Source organism: Zonotrichia albicollis, chromosome 3, assembly GCF_047830755.1.
Source record: "Zonotrichia albicollis isolate bZonAlb1 chromosome 3, bZonAlb1.hap1, whole genome shotgun sequence".
In the NCBI taxonomy this organism is placed as follows: domain Eukaryota; kingdom Metazoa; phylum Chordata; class Aves; order Passeriformes; family Passerellidae; genus Zonotrichia; species Zonotrichia albicollis.
In genome coordinates, this window is record NC_133821.1 from 24,852,206 (window position 1) to 24,870,853 (window position 18,648).

General features: G+C 35.6%; 1 protein-coding gene across 9 annotated transcripts in view; it reads right to left on the reverse strand.

The window, feature by feature from the left end:
* Nucleotides 1-18,648, reverse strand: part of WDPCP (WD repeat containing planar cell polarity effector) — a 148,506-nt gene that overhangs the window by 79,278 nt on the left and 50,580 nt on the right. For all 9 annotated transcript variants that reach the window (XM_074536987.1, XM_074536979.1, XM_074536981.1 and 6 more), the window contains 4 exons: nucleotides 18,548-18,607; nucleotides 10,431-10,545; nucleotides 6,990-7,123; nucleotides 2,525-2,716 (listed from right to left, as the gene is read on the reverse strand). In XM_074536987.1, the coding sequence (XP_074393088.1) occupies nucleotides 2,525-2,716; nucleotides 6,990-7,123; nucleotides 10,431-10,545; nucleotides 18,548-18,607 (501 nt within the window). The remainder of the gene's footprint in view (nucleotides 1-2,524; nucleotides 2,717-6,989; nucleotides 7,124-10,430; nucleotides 10,546-18,547; nucleotides 18,608-18,648) is intronic.

Consider the following 18,648-nt stretch of genomic DNA (forward strand, 5'->3'; position numbering starts at 1 on the left):
ATGTCCAGTTTTTATTTCAAATCTATACCTGAGGAATACTAGAAATTGCAAGGAATTAGAGGCAATGAGAGGCAAATAATGATTACAGAACTACTGTCTTTTATGGTATCTGACCTAGAGAGTAACTGTTTACAAGGTGTCTGGAAATACTAACTACACTTTTTTTCACATATAAGCTATCAAATGTCCTTCAGAAGTTCAAGGTGTTAAGTTAAAGTTTCCCTTCAAGACTGTAGGGGAAAAATGCACCTCAGTTAAATGAAGACTGGAAGCTGATACTAATTCTAGAGCTTCTGAGTTATGATATTCTCCCATTTGTGCACAGGAATTTAATCCCTGTCCATAAGGAACTCTATAGAAATCAAACAAAGGACCTCCATCAAACAGCACCATGGGTGACTCCTCATGGACATACAGGCTGAGTGTAAAGGCAGAGTGATCTGAGCCTTCCTGAGCATCCAAGAGCTGAATACATGGAACAGTCCAACTGAAAACCAACAAGACAGTTTGTCACTCATACACGACTTAGCTTTCCATTGTCCTGGCATAGTGCTTGGTATTTTATTGATAAGTACAGGAAAATAAATTTCATCTGAAGATCTAAGAATTAAAACAGAAAAGTACAGGCAAAGAATCAGAAAAGGGAAAGCAACTGAACAGTCAAATATGGCAGTGCTGCTTTTAAAAAGAAGTTTCTTATATTTCTGTTACAATATGCGCCAAATTAAAATTATTACGACTCTAAGCCTAAAGCCTCAGAGAATGTTTATTTTCACTATTGTGTAAAGCACCAGTGATGTACTTGAGACTATACCAGAATTTAAACCAGAAAAGGATAAAGCAAGGTGTATTGAAAGATGCAGGGGAATGCTGTGACTTGGAAATCTTCCTAAAACATATTAAATGAAACACAGAGAGCTTTAAACTGATAGGGTGTTTTCTGTTAATTTCTTAAAAGAAAAGAGTCTCTAAAACCATCTCAGGAAACAGAGACTGCAAACTGCTATGGTGGCAATAGGGAGATTTCTGGAAGACATGGGAAGGAATAAAATAGGCAGGGGAATGTTGCTCTCCAGGCCTGGACATACAGAAGTCATGGTAAAAAATAAGCTCTGAAATGTTAGTAGGATGAAATTTCATAATAACTGGCACAGGGATGGAAAAGCTTACAAAGAACAGCCTCACATTTTAGCTCCCAGAGTAATTTTTTCTATGTGATTTGGCATAGCTGCAGGGGGAATGGAGAACTGCAGGTGTAGATCAGGCAGAGGAGAGAGATGAGTCAAAGATGACCGCAAGTGGAGAGAGGTCAATTGAAAAGAAGTAAAGAAGGCAGAGCTGGAGGTAATTTAAACTTCAATTCTACAGCAACTAATGACAGAAATAAGAAAAGAAAAGCTGTCTCAGCTACCTTTTCACTTTCAATAGGTAGAAAATCCCAAGGGAAAAGAATCTCACTTAAATTAATATTAGCTATCAAAGTAATAGTTTCAAGACATTAAAACATTTACATCTTCCCTAATTAAAGAGAGGAGGATGCTGTTTGTAAAAGTAGCTTATTCTTAAGTGTTACTTAGGGGTTTTCCCTACAGGGAAATAGTCTCCAATAGCTAATCCAGAACAACTATTCCACAGCTGATCCTCAAGTTTGTGCTCTTCTCCCACAGTCAGTGCCTTTTTATTGCATATTAGAAGTGAGTAAAGAAAAACAAAAAATAAAATTCCAAATACAGAAGCATCTATGCAAGATGTTTGTTCAGAAAAGCTTTTATATTTTAAATTCTGGCTCCAGATCTTTCAGAGTAAGCCCAGATAGGTAAAATTATTAAAATGAAGCTAACAAAACAAATTGGATTCAAATATTCTTAAACAGAAGAAACAAAAATTAAATAATTGAAATGAAAACATCTGCCTATAAATGTAAGCTAGGCAGGTGTTAGGAGGGGGTGAACTTGTAGCTTTGTCCTAACTCATAGCTTACATTCCCACCTGTAGATGGTGTGTTTTAACTTTTCCTTTGAGAAAAATATGAGTCCCTAATTTGACCAATACTCGTAACAAAAATTTAACCACCATCTGGGCATAGTTAATATTTTATGAAAAACATTTGAAAGAGATGCAAATTGTCTATCAGTTAGCATTGCAGACAATGAAAAGAATTGCAACAGACACACATGCAACAGTTACAATTGCTAATTCATATAAGAGTTTTCTAGTGGAAATCTGACACTTCTATTTTCAGTTTCAGCAGCACCAAAGCTATTTCATGACAAAGACCTAATTTCCTGGCTACATTTCCCAGGTTGACAGTTTTGATGTGAAAATAGTAAACAAAGTAAATAAGGTGCTTTTCTGTTAAGTAACAAACCTTTGTTTTGTTTTTACTATTAGAATGGCTGATCTTCCTGTCTTATGTTTTAATCACATCTGTTCTTTATATCTACTCAAATATGCATTTAAGTTGAATAGCTCTTTCTTTAGCAAATTAAAAAAAAATCATGGAAAAGACAGTTCATCACTTTACCTCCAATTTGCCATGTGCACAGCCTAACAGCAATAGGTTGGCTCTGTCCCTCTGACAGGAAATAGGAGACCAAGGCCATGCTCCATCACTGGTTGCTGACCACCAGCAAATGACCAGATCTTGCATACAGTTTATTGCCAGGTGACGTTTCATCCTTCTACCTTCTGGTCCAAGTATATCAACATAAGAGATCTGAAGGAAGAAAAAAATGCAGGAAATATTGGAGGCAATAAAATAGCATAGTAGGAGCAAATGGGAGCATTTACTTTGGATGTGTGAGAAAGAATGTATATACACACAGAGCTTTGCGTACATATATCTTCATAGAGGCTGTCTGTAAACGTGAAAAATATCTCCTCAGACAGAAAGACATGCTCACTCTTTTATCTGTGGGGAGGGGATTGGGATGGAAAGGAAAATGAGTTAAGAAGGAATTTACTGCAATGACTCCAATCAATACCAAAATGTACAGTCATGGTTGCTTGACAGCATCGACCTCCACACAGGATTTAAGCTTAGCCATATTAAATGACAAGTTCTGCAAAGCTGACCACGGAGCTAAGGCTAGTGTTTAAGACATAATCAAATATTAAATATATTCTACAGTATTTGAGCAAACATATCTTTCTTCTTCCTCCCCAAATTAAGGAATGGAAACACAAACATCCGCTTTGCAAAAGAACATATACTTTTCTGCATAATGTGGATGAGCTACAGCATCATGCGTAAAGTTTATGCAGCTCTTGAGAATTGTGCCTCTTTCTCAGGAAGGATTTGTGGAATTTATTATTCAAACTCTGTTATTTGGAGCATGGTTATTTGAAAACATGAGCAGTGCACCATCTGGGTGACACATGCCAAGGAAATATAGATTGCACCGCATTTCTGCTTAAGGAATTAATGGAAGGTTGATAGCTAGGGGAAAAAAAAACTATCTTGCCATTGCTGGTCAGCAATAATCGAACCACTTTCTGGGGATTAAGCGCATGGCTAAGCCTACTGGACCAGACACTAGCAAAGGGCAGGGGGTCTTCTTATCAGAGAAATGCTTCTGGAGCCAGTCTCACTACATGACAGATTGCTTTCATATTCCTGTCTGCAAGGCAACAAAGGCTGGCAGTAATGCGATAATGCCAGAGTGCAATGGGTGTTAAGAACCCGTTGCATTTATGTATTGTATTTAGTAAATAATCAGGCTCATCCAAATTGTGATCTCAGCTCTCAACCAAGGCCATTAAAATCAAGGTTAATGCTTTAATAATCCTTTGCTGTTTTTTATATGGTCAAAAAGAACCCTTTTCTATTTGCATGGTCATAATATTATTGACCTCTTCATCCCATGAATACACATAAAAAGGAACTGAAATCAAAGTAATTACCAATGTTGTTCTCTCATGGTAAACATTTAACTCCTTGTTCTGTCTCCTTCAGTAAATTGAAATGGATTAAAAAAAACAGGAAAAACTTGAAAAACGTCAATATTTTTAGAATATCCTGTGTTTTACTGGTCAAAATATTTTCACAGGTAAAGATAAAATATACTCAATAGTTAAGAGGTAGCTGCTGCTTGAATTAGAATAGCTAATTTGGTGACAACACAATTAGGCTGGAAAAGCACAAATACTTCCACAAGTATCGATTAGTCCTGTATTGTAGTGTTAACTCTTCATAACAACCACACATGTCATACTAGCCACAAATCTTTGTTGACCTTTACGTCTTGCATTAGACATGTCACTCTCAAACATGAACTCATGTCACTGTGAAAAGGTAAATAATAATAATAATAATAGTTGGTTTTATATTTTGCTGGTCTTTGAGACTGTAGTGATTCATGTAGTAAGTCTTCCTTTATTGTTTCAAAGTGCAAATAAAATTCAAGGTGGAATCAATTAGAAAGGAAGAGCATAGGGAGATTATTTCATTAATTTAGGTATGCATTGCATAAAAAACTCGACTTTTGGATAAATATCAAGCTTTGAGGAGGAAAGCATGGTTGACTTGTTCTTATTATTCACAGAACTCTGGCAGTCCAGCACTGCTGCCAATTTTGCCCACCATGAGCCTGGGCACTGAACAATGTGAGGCTGCTTATCATTACAATGATAACACGACAGAAATGTAATTATATCATTACAAACACTTTCCTCATTGTAGAAATGGGACTGTACACCCAAATACTACATTTCTGAAGACCATGCCAAAAGTCACAGGCAGAAATGAAGGTTACAATCAAATTTCCTGAATCTTGGCTCCAGATTTTAATCCTGTGTTAGTTCTATAACAGTGCATGCTACCTCTTTCATTCAATTTCTCTCGAACAAAATCCCAACTCAAAAGAACCTTTTTTTTCCCTAAACCCCCAATATTTGTAATTGTTATGTATTGTTACAAATGATTACAAGTTTGCACAGTTGCAATTCAGGACCACCTTATTTTTCTACTGTGAGTGACATTACTCTATGTCTGTGATCTTCCAGCTTTTGAAGTTTGACCAAAATCAGCCATGAAGAACAGTAAATCAATGCAGAGAGCTGACACAATATTATTGCAGAAGTGAATAATATTTTCTGCAGTCTCACACTGGTGCAATTCTGAAGATAATAAAAACTAAATTTAGCTGCCTAACTAGCAAGCCTCACACAAAAGAACATTCAATTAAAAAATGCAAATGCTTTTTTTTTGGCTGGTGGAGAAATGTTCCACAGTGATTCCCAGTGATTTTAAGAGAAAGCAAAAGTTAATGTTGAGCATGGAGGTGTGTTGAGAAGCTCAGCTGTGTCAGCAAAGAACTGAACTTAACAACCCTATTAAGGAGTGTAGCAGATACTTCTGGTTTTTCTAAACATTAAATCAGGAGCTGTGGCCCTCACACTTCAATGACAAAGGCAGTTCACCACAGCTTCTTCGTTAAACTTTCGTGCTATTAAGGAAAAAGCCCCACCACACACCAGGCTCGCTCCCAAATCACAGCCTCAATGAACACCACAGGCCAGGCACAAGGCACAGCATTTTAAAGTAAAGTATGTATCAGCTCAGTTCCCAGTGAACAGTGAACTGTCTCAAATCCACGTTATAGAGGTTGGATCAATCTTGCAAACACAAGCCATTGCTGAAAAGAGGCCCTGAACTGAAACAGCCTGGAAAATGTATTAGATATTAATCCTAGCAGAAAGTATTTCTACCAAGCAAGTTAAAACACATTATGGCAAAACTTAAATTAAACATAACCTTAAAGAGCTTGCCTTGCATCTGCAAGCTCCCTTATGTGAGGAAGTAAATTACTGAGGGGTTGTCAAGGGGAAAATATTTGCTAGCACAAGATTGTTTTCTTTAATGCTTATCCACTCTGAAATAAATACAATCTCTCTCTTTTGCTCACAACATCTTTCTGTGTTTCTTGGGAAAAGGCTTGACCCTTCTTCATTCTTGCAGTGAACTGGATGCAGCCCCTTCCCTACTTCAGCTGTTCAAAGTTAATTGCCTTGGCTGATTATTTTTTCATATTGCTGTAGCACCAAGCACTTCCACCTAAGGAAGTGGTGTCCTGATGCCAAAGTGCTTATGGTTGAAATAAGTTATGTCTACCCAGCCCAACCCATCCACAACACAGTGTCATTCATCTTGAGATGAGCTGGTTTCCACTGGTAAAGCTCAGACAGTTTAAAGCTCAGCTCAGCTCTTCTAGGCTACCTTTCCACTGCTGCTGTCACTGTAGTGAAGATACACTCCCACAAAAAGGGCTGCAAAAATGGAGTATTTCAATCTTCACTGTGTAACTAGTAAATTGAGACACTGAGGCATCAAGTCATTTGCAAGGTCACACACATAGCTGGCCAGTGGTGAGAAACTCAGCTTCCATATCTTGATTCCTTACTCAGTGGCTTAATTCTAAAAGCAACTCTCCCAACAACACCATTATTGTAAATAGTGGGGAAATAAGGATTTTTGCAAAGAATTACAAAAGTCAGATGGGCCTCTGACTGAATTATCAGAGCTTCATGTGTTTGTGTCTATCAGCTGAGACACAGTAAGTGACCATGTGTGTTGTCAGCCCACAACACACAAGAGGTAAAACACATTAACTTAAATCTTTTACACTGAGGTTTACCATTTCAGACTCTGCCTCATGCTTGTTAGATGCCAAGAATGTGCCAAGGGTCACTTACTGCTGCTCAATGGACACAAGGTAATCTGTCAAGCAGGGGTAACTCAAATGTGTATCTGAGCCTGAAAATAAACACAGTAGAAATCTGGATCCCTTGGCACAGTATTTTAACTCTTTAACTCTGAATGCCATTCTAATGTTTTTTGACTTTTCAGTAACCGCCATTTTTAGAGTTTGAGCTGCTCTGGTCAATTATATTAAAGTTTGCAATTTATGTGGCTATACAATATCAGTGAATACCAGTGATACATGATGTATAGTTCCTGCAATATTTGCAGTCACCATTGGCAGCTATACCTTAGAGTCCAAACAAGAGAGTTTTTCCAGTCTTTTGTTTACATCAGGAGAATCCATTGTCTTTGTAAACTGAATAAAGCAGAGTTGGTTATGGTCCTCAAATGACAAGATGATGAAATTGTCCGTAAGAACAGCTGAAAAAAAAAAACAAATAAAAAATGTCAGCACTGTAATACCTGTCTCTAGGAACAAAACAAAATAGTCAACACTCCACTGCTGCAAAAAGCAATTTTTTTCAAGACAGTGCCTTAAATATTACACTGAAAGCCCTGTAATGTCCTAAAATATATCAATGTGTCATCCTGTCAGGACCTTCTTGGAAATGAGAAATAAAGCCTAAGGAATATTCTGATTACATACACCTGAATAAATTATCTCATACCAAAATGCCACTACATTCAAATATACATTTTATGCCCTTCCACATTAATTGTCATCTCAGCATTCAGCCTTCAGTTTATTTTTTTTTGTTATGGTTGCATCCACCAGTATTTTGCAAATGGACCTCATATCACTTTAGCTTGTGTTAAGGGTGATAAATGCAAATGAGTACTCGAGGTGTATCTGGTATTTTGACATTGCAAGGTTCCTGGTGCTGCTGCAGACACCAAGGAGGCTTTTACATGCAGGACAAGGCTTTAGAGGGGTCATAAATTCACTGAAAGCTTCACATGGGGGTACCCAAACAATACAAGTAATCAAGATGGAAAAGACTCCCTTGGAGTCTGGAAAAGCTCCATGGAATCCCCACTGTTACCATAAGGAGGTGCTAGACCAAATTAGTTCAATATAAAAGTGATCAACTAATCTGTCAATGAAAATTACTTAGAAAATTGTATTGAGAATTTTTCCCAAGAGTTACCCAGTTATTCAAGCAGCACCCACAGCTGAAGAGATGTGTGAGTATGAAATGAGTCATTGGGGTAAGTAGTACCAGATCACTCAAGGTCTAAAATGAAGCTGTACTCAGAGTGTAAACTCAGAAACCTCTCCTAAAAGGGAAATGCCAATTAAAGTGGAACCAGACTTAGAAACAAACAAACTACACTCTGTGGAACAACCTCTGAAAAAGAAACTAAACTAAAAAAAAAATTATTACTTATATCCCAGATTCTTAAATCTAAATTTTACATATCCTTAAGTAGATTGACAGTTTAGTCTTAAATATAGGCATGGAAAACTAGCTACTCAGCTTTGCTTTTCTTTATTCTGATTTATAACCACTTGCATTTTCCAACAGTCATGTCCTGGCAAAACTCTGAAGAATCTGGTATGCAAATGCTAAAGGGTAGAGTTTAGAGCCAAATAATTGCCTTTGAAATGTAACATTAACACTAACATTTTTGGGGAAAAAAAAAAGGTGATAAAGCATCTGATAAGGTGATTCAGAAGTTATAACTGAGATTCTGCAAACACATGAAAATTGAAAACCACTGAATATGGTATCCTCAATATGCATGCACACAGCTAAAACATTTTGATGTCCTCACAGACACAGTTTCCATTAAAGACGAACTGCAGCACACCTCAGATGCTGATGAAATTTTGCCTATAAATAATACGAATCAGAAGCACTTTCTTAGATGCAAGAGGATTATAAAAACAGTAGTAATCCTGTATTTTTTGCACACAATCTGACCTTTATTCCAAATGTTAAGAGGACATGCTACTCCAAATGAGAATTACAAAATTTCATAATTAATTCTGGCAGACTGTAACCCTTATCCATTTCTACATATACACAATTGCTGAAGAAAGAACTATTATTTTTATACAGGCTTCTTGTGCTAAATGTAGAATTTCTCTTGGCCAGCTTTATAATCACAACCATAATGTGGAGCCAGATTTCGAAAGATGTGCTGTTTCTTTGAATTAAAATTAATTTCCTCTAGGACAACATTATCTCATGTTTCTCATGCAAGGATGGTTCAGTATAAAAATTTGTATTTTGAGCACTATTTGTGTGGGTAACAAAAGCATCTTCTTTTATTGTTCATGAAAATAAAAAACTGCATTGCAATTAAAGTTATTGAGTGGCTTGCTTTTACTGAACAGAGGCAGTTTTATTTCACCTACAGACTTGTCTGTTAGGAAACATGGAGGTTTAAGAGAATCCTGAATATGTGAAAATAAGGACAAAACAGTATATAATGTTATTTATATAATAAATACAGTTCTCCAAATGTAGTAAAACATATTTCTTGTTTTATTGTTGTTTTAGTTGTAAGCTCATTTAGTTAGCAGTATTTCCTGAACAAATATTTCTATCACATATTAAACCAAAGTAAGGCATGACCAACATTATTTTTTATTGTTTTTTTAAAGACAAAGTATTCCAAATGATTTCCACACAACTACTTCAATTTAGGAAAAACCTTAGATTCTATGCTTTCCTACTTTTTGTCACGTGAAAGTAGGAAATCCTCCCCTCAGAAGCAGAGTGCAAAAAATCACAGATGTAATTAGCAATCCAGTAATTAAGGTGGAGAGTGAAAAAAAGAAGACAAGATAGTAAATGTGTTCTATTCTCTCTGTGTAATTAGTTAATAAAAAGGAGGTCCAGGTTAATTTTTTTAACAACTAAAGATTCTACAGACATAGTTAAATGTCTGTAGAAAATTAGTATTAATTTTCAAGACTAGAATACCATATATTGATAAGAAAAGATCAGTGACACACAGTATTGGAGTTTCTTGAAACCTAGGCCAATATTCAATAGATGCCTGGGTAGAGAGAAAATTAAATCATTAGAGATCAAACCTGAACTAAATGCATGTTCTTACTAGAAGGATGTAATGTGGGCTTACTCTTAAAAATTTGGAAGGTAGTGCACATGTAATATGGCTCACACCAAAATTTCATACTCCTGCTTCTGCAGAAGCCAAGATACCAGTTGATTTCTCAATGCTATGAGTCATATCATAAAGCTGTGGAAAACAGAGACATTTTTGTAAGTTTTCTTCTGCATTAAATGAAAACTTAATTTTCAGCAGTCAATAGTTAATAACAGTAGGGAAATTCTGGGTGTCAAGAAACTAAATCAGAACACCTCCATGTAACTAGTGTTATCCAGCTTTTTTCAATAACAACTTTAACAATAACTATCCCATGCAATTATTCAATTGGCTAATGTTTGGTTCTGTCCCATTTTCCCACTTAGGAAATAAACATGACAAGTTCAAATGGCATGCTCACAGTGATTACAGTGTGTAAGAAACGGGACTTTAGAAACCCATGCAGCATTTGACAAGACTGAAAACTTTGATGTTAAATATTATTCTTAAAGTGCTCTTAGTCCTGAGGGTTGTAACTATAGCATTACATGCAATTACTTGTTGTGTTTGCAAGTCCCCAGTGGCAATAATTAGTCTGCCTGTTGACATACTGTTTCTCTACTCCATTGTTAATGCAGGCAATTGATTTGCACATGGGTGTAATTACCATCACTGATGGTGTCGGAGATGAGCTTCCCCACCAGGGTCCTGTCAATCACCACCTTCTCCAGCTGCGGCCCAGAAAGGCTTAGGGACACCAAAATACCTGAGTGAAAGAGGAGCTGAATCCAAAGAGTGAGAAAACAAGGCATCAAAAATCATGAATAAAGTGAAACGTTCCAAGGTACATATTAGCAGCCGTCCATTACGTAGTAATCTAATTTTCAAAATTACAAAAATGAATTATCATTGATGTGAGGATGCCTTATAATGGCGTTGAAAGCTTTTTCAATGAAAGAAAGAGATGTAACACAACGCTGAATTATAATGGTACAAAAACTACAATTGCTGTGCACTTAAAGAAGTAGCTAAGTCCCCAAATGTTACATAAAATATACTGATTTTTTTGGTTAAAAACAGAGATGAAAAATTTGTTTTGAAAGAGGGAGGGAATTACACTGATCACTCTATCATCCATAGACCTGATATTTTCAGTATAAAGTAAATGCATAGCCTGCATGTAAAAAATGTAACATAGGTTTTAATATAATCCTATGTTATTATCATAAATTAAAACGAGCACCTTTTTGTTGTTCCTCTTATTTCTGATCATTCATATTTTGTTTAAATAAATAATTGCGCCCTACCACAGAGATAGCTGTGAGCTCCCAATAAATCCATTCACTCAGTGACATAATGTTTTAGATCCCTCTCTTAGAAAGAAAGAATTTAAGCTATTGGACAGGGTTATTTCAGAGTTAATTGAATATTCATGCCTAATTAATTTAAATTAAATGATACATATAATCTCAAAGACTAAGTCACAGTATTTATCAGTTCCTTCTTATGAAATATCTTCTATGACAGAGAGAATGCTCTGTGGGAGGAGTTATGAAAAACATTTATTTTTGCATAATTAAACCATTAGTCATTTTCTGAATGTAACTGCTACAGCACAGGAATTCAGAAAACAGAGCCCATAAAAAGAATTCTCAGTGGAAAGACCTCTGCAGACAAGTCTAGAGGGTCCAACAAAGGCCAGGAATCTGGGACTCCAGCTCTTACTTCTACCTAACAGTAGATTTTTAAAGAAATCCCTGTGCTTTTTAGAAAACTTAACTACTAAAGAAACACTTGTTCTTGCAGGAGAATTTGGCAGAAAAAAATATCCTGTTCATTCTGTGCTGGAGCTGTGAGACAAACATGATACAATGTTTAGAATTTTCATGCAGTAAAATCCACTGGATTGTATAATAAATAAAAAGTATTGGGGACAGCAATTGGGCATGTCCCTTATGCAGTGCTCTGCTGCCAATAATTTAGTTATGGAAATTCTCATTTATACATATTTTGCTATATTACCTCTGAGCTCTCCAAAGAACAGAACAAGCGTGTTTAAACAAATTATTTTCCTGCCCTTGCACCTTTAACCAACATATTTTAAAAATAAATTCTAGTGATGTGTGAAGTAGAAACAAAAAAAACCCTCTGATGTGAAATGAATTTCTAAGAACAAATAATTAATTCCCATCCTGCCAAAGTCTAATCATACATTCATTTGATAGATATATATAGTCAATGTTTCAATATTCCCTGTCATGACAGATGTCCTTTAAGGTTTTGTCCTAGTAAAAATGTTAGACACGCTTACACTCATGCAGCTTTTATTACAATCTTTCAAAACTTCAATTTTTCCTTACGTTGAAGTTAGATTAGATAAAATCACAATTTATTTCTAACTTGGTAACATGAAGTCCAGCAAGGTTTGACTACAGTTGACTGTAACTGTCCAAAAAACCTGCTGGAAAAAGTGAGGGTTGAAACCCAGGAGCTACCAAACTGTGATGTAAGCAGCCTGATAGAGGAGAGTAAAACACCCCCAGTCCTTCAGTGTTATGTGCCAACAAGAGGGATGATGCAGTCAGGGTGCAAATTCACTTTATGCCTATGTATTAATTTTCTTGTAATGGCATAAATCACACCTGTTACAGAGCTAGACTAGAAATCAATGAAAACCTCCCCAGTGTTTCATGACAAGACATTCATATAAATATACAAATGTTGTGCTAATGGGTATGCTTTGCTTTACATCTATAAACTAGTTAAAAACCAATGTTAAGGATTTTCAGAACTGTACAGATCTCTGTGATATCACTATGGCATGACAGAATCATAGATAGTACATAAATGTAGTATCATTTCCATTACTTTTATTGTTTCTCCTATTGTGCTCCCTCCTTCTTTCATTTTACAGCAAAACATTCGTTCTTGTTACTTTCCTCAGAACTCTGAGATATATGGGAAATCAAATTGTATTTTAACAAATTTTTGTTACAATAACTTAGTGCAGTTGGTCCATAGGTTTAAGTTCATTCTCTAGGAACTTTTAGAGTCTAAATTGAAAAGGTTAATCAAAGACTTTACACACTATATTGCCATGCAAGGTTAGTATTTCATCCATCTCCCTTTAAAAATGTTTTGGATTAGAACTGAGGTTCTTTAAAAATTATTTCTTAGTTTGCCATGAAGTACAAACAGGCACTTAAAGAGAACAGGTGGAGTCACCACCCCTGGAGGTGTAGATGTAGAACTTATGGGCAAGTTTTAGTGATGAACTTTGGAGCATTAGGTTAACAGCTGGACTCACTCTTAAGGGTCTTCTCAATCCCAAGTAATTCTATGATTCTGTGCTATCTTTCATCAAAAATATTCCATAAAAGAGAAAATATTTATGTGCTCAAATTGAAAACATTATTTCAATTTGCTACATTCTGTGTAGTCTGTGCAAAGACTGTTCCATGACAATAAGATTTAGGTGCTGTTACACCTAAGCTTGCCTAGTTAAACTCATATTTTGGTGGATGGGAGCAGTCCAGTCAGAAGCACGAATGAATATAAAGCAAATAGGGAAGATTGCAAACTTGGCTTGAACAGGGATACACAGTGATCCAACTCCAAAGGATAAATGCTAAGGAATAAAAGCCAATGTAAGAGGCATTATTTATACAAGGCACTACATCATTCCATCTAAGAGATATTAAATTAGGGAAAGAAATTCACAATGATGAAACACATCATAAATTTTTCAGATTGAAGTACTGTGATGGGAAAAATAAAATCAGAAGAGCTATCTCCAGAGTTTAAACTGTCACAAGGTGTTCCTAAATAAAATATGAAAGCATGACTTCATACCTATTGGAAGATTAAGGCAGAAACTTTCTACTTGAATGTAGTCTGTGTAAAAAGTTTGGGCACCTGGTTATTCTCCATACTGGGAAGGAAGGGCCACTTAATTTCTCTGTTATGGAGGAATTGAATGTGGAGACTTTGATAGAAAGGATTATGTATTTTATATGCCAAAAATTGCTCTCCACTGAGCAAGAAAAGCATAAGCAGCAGAGGATACTCAAGGGAAGACTTAACCCTTCCCTTCTCCAATAGCAAAGTGCTCTAATATGTATTTGAGATAGTTTTTATTAAGCAAAGGACTTAAGTGCAGGTTCATGACTTACAGACTTTAGTACAACTTAAGCATCTACTTAAGTAGATCTCTTTATCCTCAGAAGCCTGAGCTCTTGACTCCTCATTCATGCAGTTCAGCTGCTTATGAGCTCTTCTACCTAAAAAGATACCTGTGGAGCAAAGCCAGGATTTGGTTCTATCTGATTAAAATTGGAAGAGAAGGAAAATATGCCTGTAAAAAATATTGCTGCAAACTGTTTTCCCTTAGAGAGCCCAACTGACAAAGGAATATGCAAAAGGAGATGAGATTTGCAAAGCACTTCTTGTTCAAGCAGGTTCCCAGGGTTTTTCCCCACCTCTTCATTCCAGATTGCTTTCTTAGCCACCCCACCATAATTACTGTGTTGCATGCCTTATTACAGATGAAGTTATTGTTGTTACATGTTACTGTTTCACAATAATCAATGCATTTGTACTTCTAGCTCCAAATATCTAAAACCACACAACACATTAATGGTTGTGATCAAAAGCAACCAAAAGAATTTAATATGAGGGCAGTGTTCCTCTTAGTAATTGGGGATGGGCACTGGCTTCTCATGTATTCTAGACAGAATGTCTTGGTTTTGATATCAAATGTGCTACGTCACCATGTGCCTTGCTAAATCAGTTTGCTAATGGGCATTGTGCTGACAGAACAAGCAAGAAAATATTGCTGTGGAGCTCAATTCAGAATCCAGTTCTAAGTATGTTGACGATGGCAACAGAAAAACTATTTATACACATATGTATATTGCAACAAAAATACAACTAAATAAAATCAAAACAATTTAGCAAAGTAGACATAAATCTTTTTCATTAGCAGGTAACAGATATGATTCATAGCTAGTGCTTGGCTTTTATACAATAAACTGTATAACAATGTTGGCATGTGCTTAATTCAACATCATAATGCAAATAGTAAAACTAAAAAAAACTTGGAAATCAAATGTTTCAGCTAGATCTCATTTATTTTTATTGCTTTATATTGTAAAACCAAACCTTAAGCAATGGCATCATTTCATAGGAAGATTTCATGATTTTGTGGCAAAACTTAAAAGCATTCCAAAGAATTAGAGAAGGAGACAAAGACAAGAAGCAGCCAGATCAGAGCTGAGTAAACTCAACAATACTGATAAAATTAATTCCTTAGGTTATTACTCCTTGGCAGGGAAAGCTGAAGAGCACTGTGGCATCTTATTGTAAAGACTTCTTGTCTTTTTCCTGTCATCCTTCTTTTATGGTTTATTTATTTTCCTTTGACATCAGCTAACTGAAGATTACAGGATTATTTCAGCAACTCAACACAGGTCATCAGAGTTGGGGATCAGAAGTACCACACAGAAATGGTGTGGGTTCAGACCCAATTGGAACAGAGCTAAAGAGAAGACCTCAGTCCTTTAGGACTCAACCAAGCTCTTTTAAATATGAGAGCAAGCTCCTTGACAAAAATCCCTGTACTTTCTAGGTTATGTTTACATGAACTGGCACATCATCTATTTCAGATGCTCTAAGTAGTGGTGGAATGTATACTTAGGACTGCAAAAATAAAGGACATTGGGGTTTTTTTGGCAATGGACAAGAAAGTAAATACAAAACTTCTTTTACACTGATTGCACACCAAAAAAAAAATACAAAAGAAAAAAAAAGTAATATAGCATAAAATAAAATACTAGCCAGCATTATGGTCATTCTAGGCAAACTCATATAGAAAAGCCAACTTTGAGAAACACACTCATGCAATGGACAAGATAATCTGCAGGCAAAACAACTGGATTTCTCATTGGGGCATTTGCATGGAGTCTAATTGGTCATTTGCACATGAACAGTTAACATGACTGCACACTCAATTTTGGCAGATGCACATTTAAAATTACAGCCCCCAATTTTTGCCTGTGGGCCACTTCTAAGATGGAAGTGCTGGAGGAAGAGTGAGGGATTAGAAATAGTGGTACATTGTATATTTAGGCTACAAAAGGCACACTGGCAGCAGCCTTATGATTGTTTTGCACAAAATCTGAGAGAAATCACACTACTCTTTTAAAGCATAGTCTTGCTTTCATTGCATCACCTTTCAGTTTTCATTCCATTTGTCTTGCTCAAGGTACAGCAGCCATTGAGTTTCTGGATGGCACATTGTTATTGCAATACAAAAGGAACTGCTTCTGGTTCAGTTACAGGTATGGCAGATTCAAATATAAATAACATTTAATCAAAAATGGGAAAATGTGGTTGTTTAATTAAATATTTTAATTTCTATAAAGTTTGTTTGACCTTGTATTGCTACTAAAAACAAGGAAAAACAGATACTATAATTAAAACCATATGATCAAATTTAGGCCCAAACATTGAAATTATGAAAATCAGGGTAATTTCCTATGTGTTCTTCATGCTGTTTGTCTGACACATTGCTTTAACTCTCCAAAGTTAATGCAAATACGGACTCTTCCCACTAGCTCTGGTATTCATCCAAAAAAAGGCTGTGAATACACCAGTGTTATGCCACAGATGACATCATTGCGTGGTAAGCACTCTCTGCTGAAATAGTTAATTAGTATTCTACTTAGAATTAAAAATAAATATACAACATCTTCTCCAGAAGCTTCACAACATTTGCATCAAAGAGGGACAGTTCAATTATTGCTGCCAAATGCTCAAAGACAGATGAGCAGCAGAAAAACAAACCATCTGACATCAAAATTGATAGAAGACAGCTTTTCTGTTCTAGACTTATCCAAATGATTAATTTTTCTCCATTTATTTTCATTTGTTGGAGGTCTTTTATTTTCAGGAAGACAGAAAGTGGAATAACACAATTGTTTTGGCAAAACACTCTAACCCTTGTTGGAGATTTCAATAATCAGTCACTATTAAACAAAAACATTTTGTTTTGTGATTGAGAAACCAAAAGCAGAATTTAAGGACAGAGAAATTATTATGATTTTTATATGTAACTCTCACTCTGGTTATGTTATAACCTGTACCATCACTTATACTCTGGCCATAGAAGCCATCTGAAAAACACCCCAAATACTCAATTTATTAAACTACTCCTTTATATGGTTCAATACCTAATACACCAAGATGAAAACACCCATCTCATTTATTTCCCATCTCATAGAAGAAATAAGTTACATTGCATTTGTCTCGTTCATGTTGATGTAAGCCTGAAATAACTTAGAGGATGTGAAGTTAAAAAATAAAGAAGAATTTTATACAGAACTGATAGCCAAAGGTGTTATATTATGTAGGCAGGACAACACATCTGGCAAGAAGTTTACTTTTCCAAAGTATGTACTGTACACATTGCAGGTGGATGCTGATGAATGGGAGGGGAAGGAAAATGGTAAAGGGAGAATGGACAAGGAAAGCAAATGAAGAGACAGCAAACTGGGATGCAAATGAATGCACTCACAGCTAATTGACTTGGTGTTTCTTAACCAAATTCCTTTCCTAATCAGAACAATAATAACAGGAAAAAATGATTCCCCCAAATTAGCAATTAATATTTAAATCAGCTCTAGAAGATTAACATTCACAGATGTATACTATGTAATTTGTACGTGAATGATATACATTTACTAGCAGTAAGATCTGATAGGCAAATGTAGCTTAGACAATCACATTTTATTATTGATATGAAAAGACTACATATCATTTGGCATATCAAGCATTTAAAAATTTTGCTATTCTCAAAGGCATTTCTAGAATTTTAGCTGTACAGTGTTTGGATATTTAACAATCATTCTGCTGACACACATTTGGAACTACTTGAATAAGAAGAAAAAATTATGAGTCTGAAAAAGCAAAAAAGTTAGAAGACAAAGTTCCTTTTTTGAAACAGTAATATTGACAAATATTCCCCATGCCAAAGCAGTTTCAAATATGATGCATTTCCTCATGAAGGTTGTATAAACATACAAAATTCACTACATATGTTTTTCAGAAGAAGCACATGATTATGGAGCACTTCATGTTCAGCTCTCCTCCCTGCTCTACTGTTCTGTCTTAGTGAGAATGTGAAAAAGGGTTTCTTGTACACAAAATGTGGAACTCATATAGCCAGAGACATAACTATTTGTGTGCCACATGTCACAATATCTTTTATCACATAACTTGATTAATGATCTTGTTAGTTTAGAGTTATAACTTCCCTCCCATATTACAAAAGCATAAAGGAAAAAGATTTGTGACAGGTAAATAGATAATTAAGACATAAAAATAATATAACACAGATTCCAGACCTGTCTATATATTTTAATACATAGCTGCTCCCTCACTCTGCTATTTTGAGGTAAAGGATGGTTTCAGTTTCCCTAAACAGTAATAGTAATAATAACAATAACAATAATTAACAATAATAATAGTAATCATCACCATCATCATCTCACAGAATCAGGGCCTTTTAATGTAATTTCTTTGTGTTGATAAACCCCAGGCTTTTTCTTTGAAGGGCTTTTTTCAGGGTAGAAATTTAAATAAACCAAATTTACTTAACAAGGGCCCACATATTAAAAAAACTCCAGTGATTTTCTGTGTTAACATTTTAACACTACTGCTCCCATCACTGAATGGCTGTTCAGCACCACCAACTGAACACTGCAAGACCTTTTGATGACACTGTACCTGACAGGTATGTTTGTTCTTCCACTTGCTCAGCACACATGGAGTGTTCTGCATTAAGTCCTAAAGGACAACAGAAAACAGAGAATGGAGTTGGCAGCACA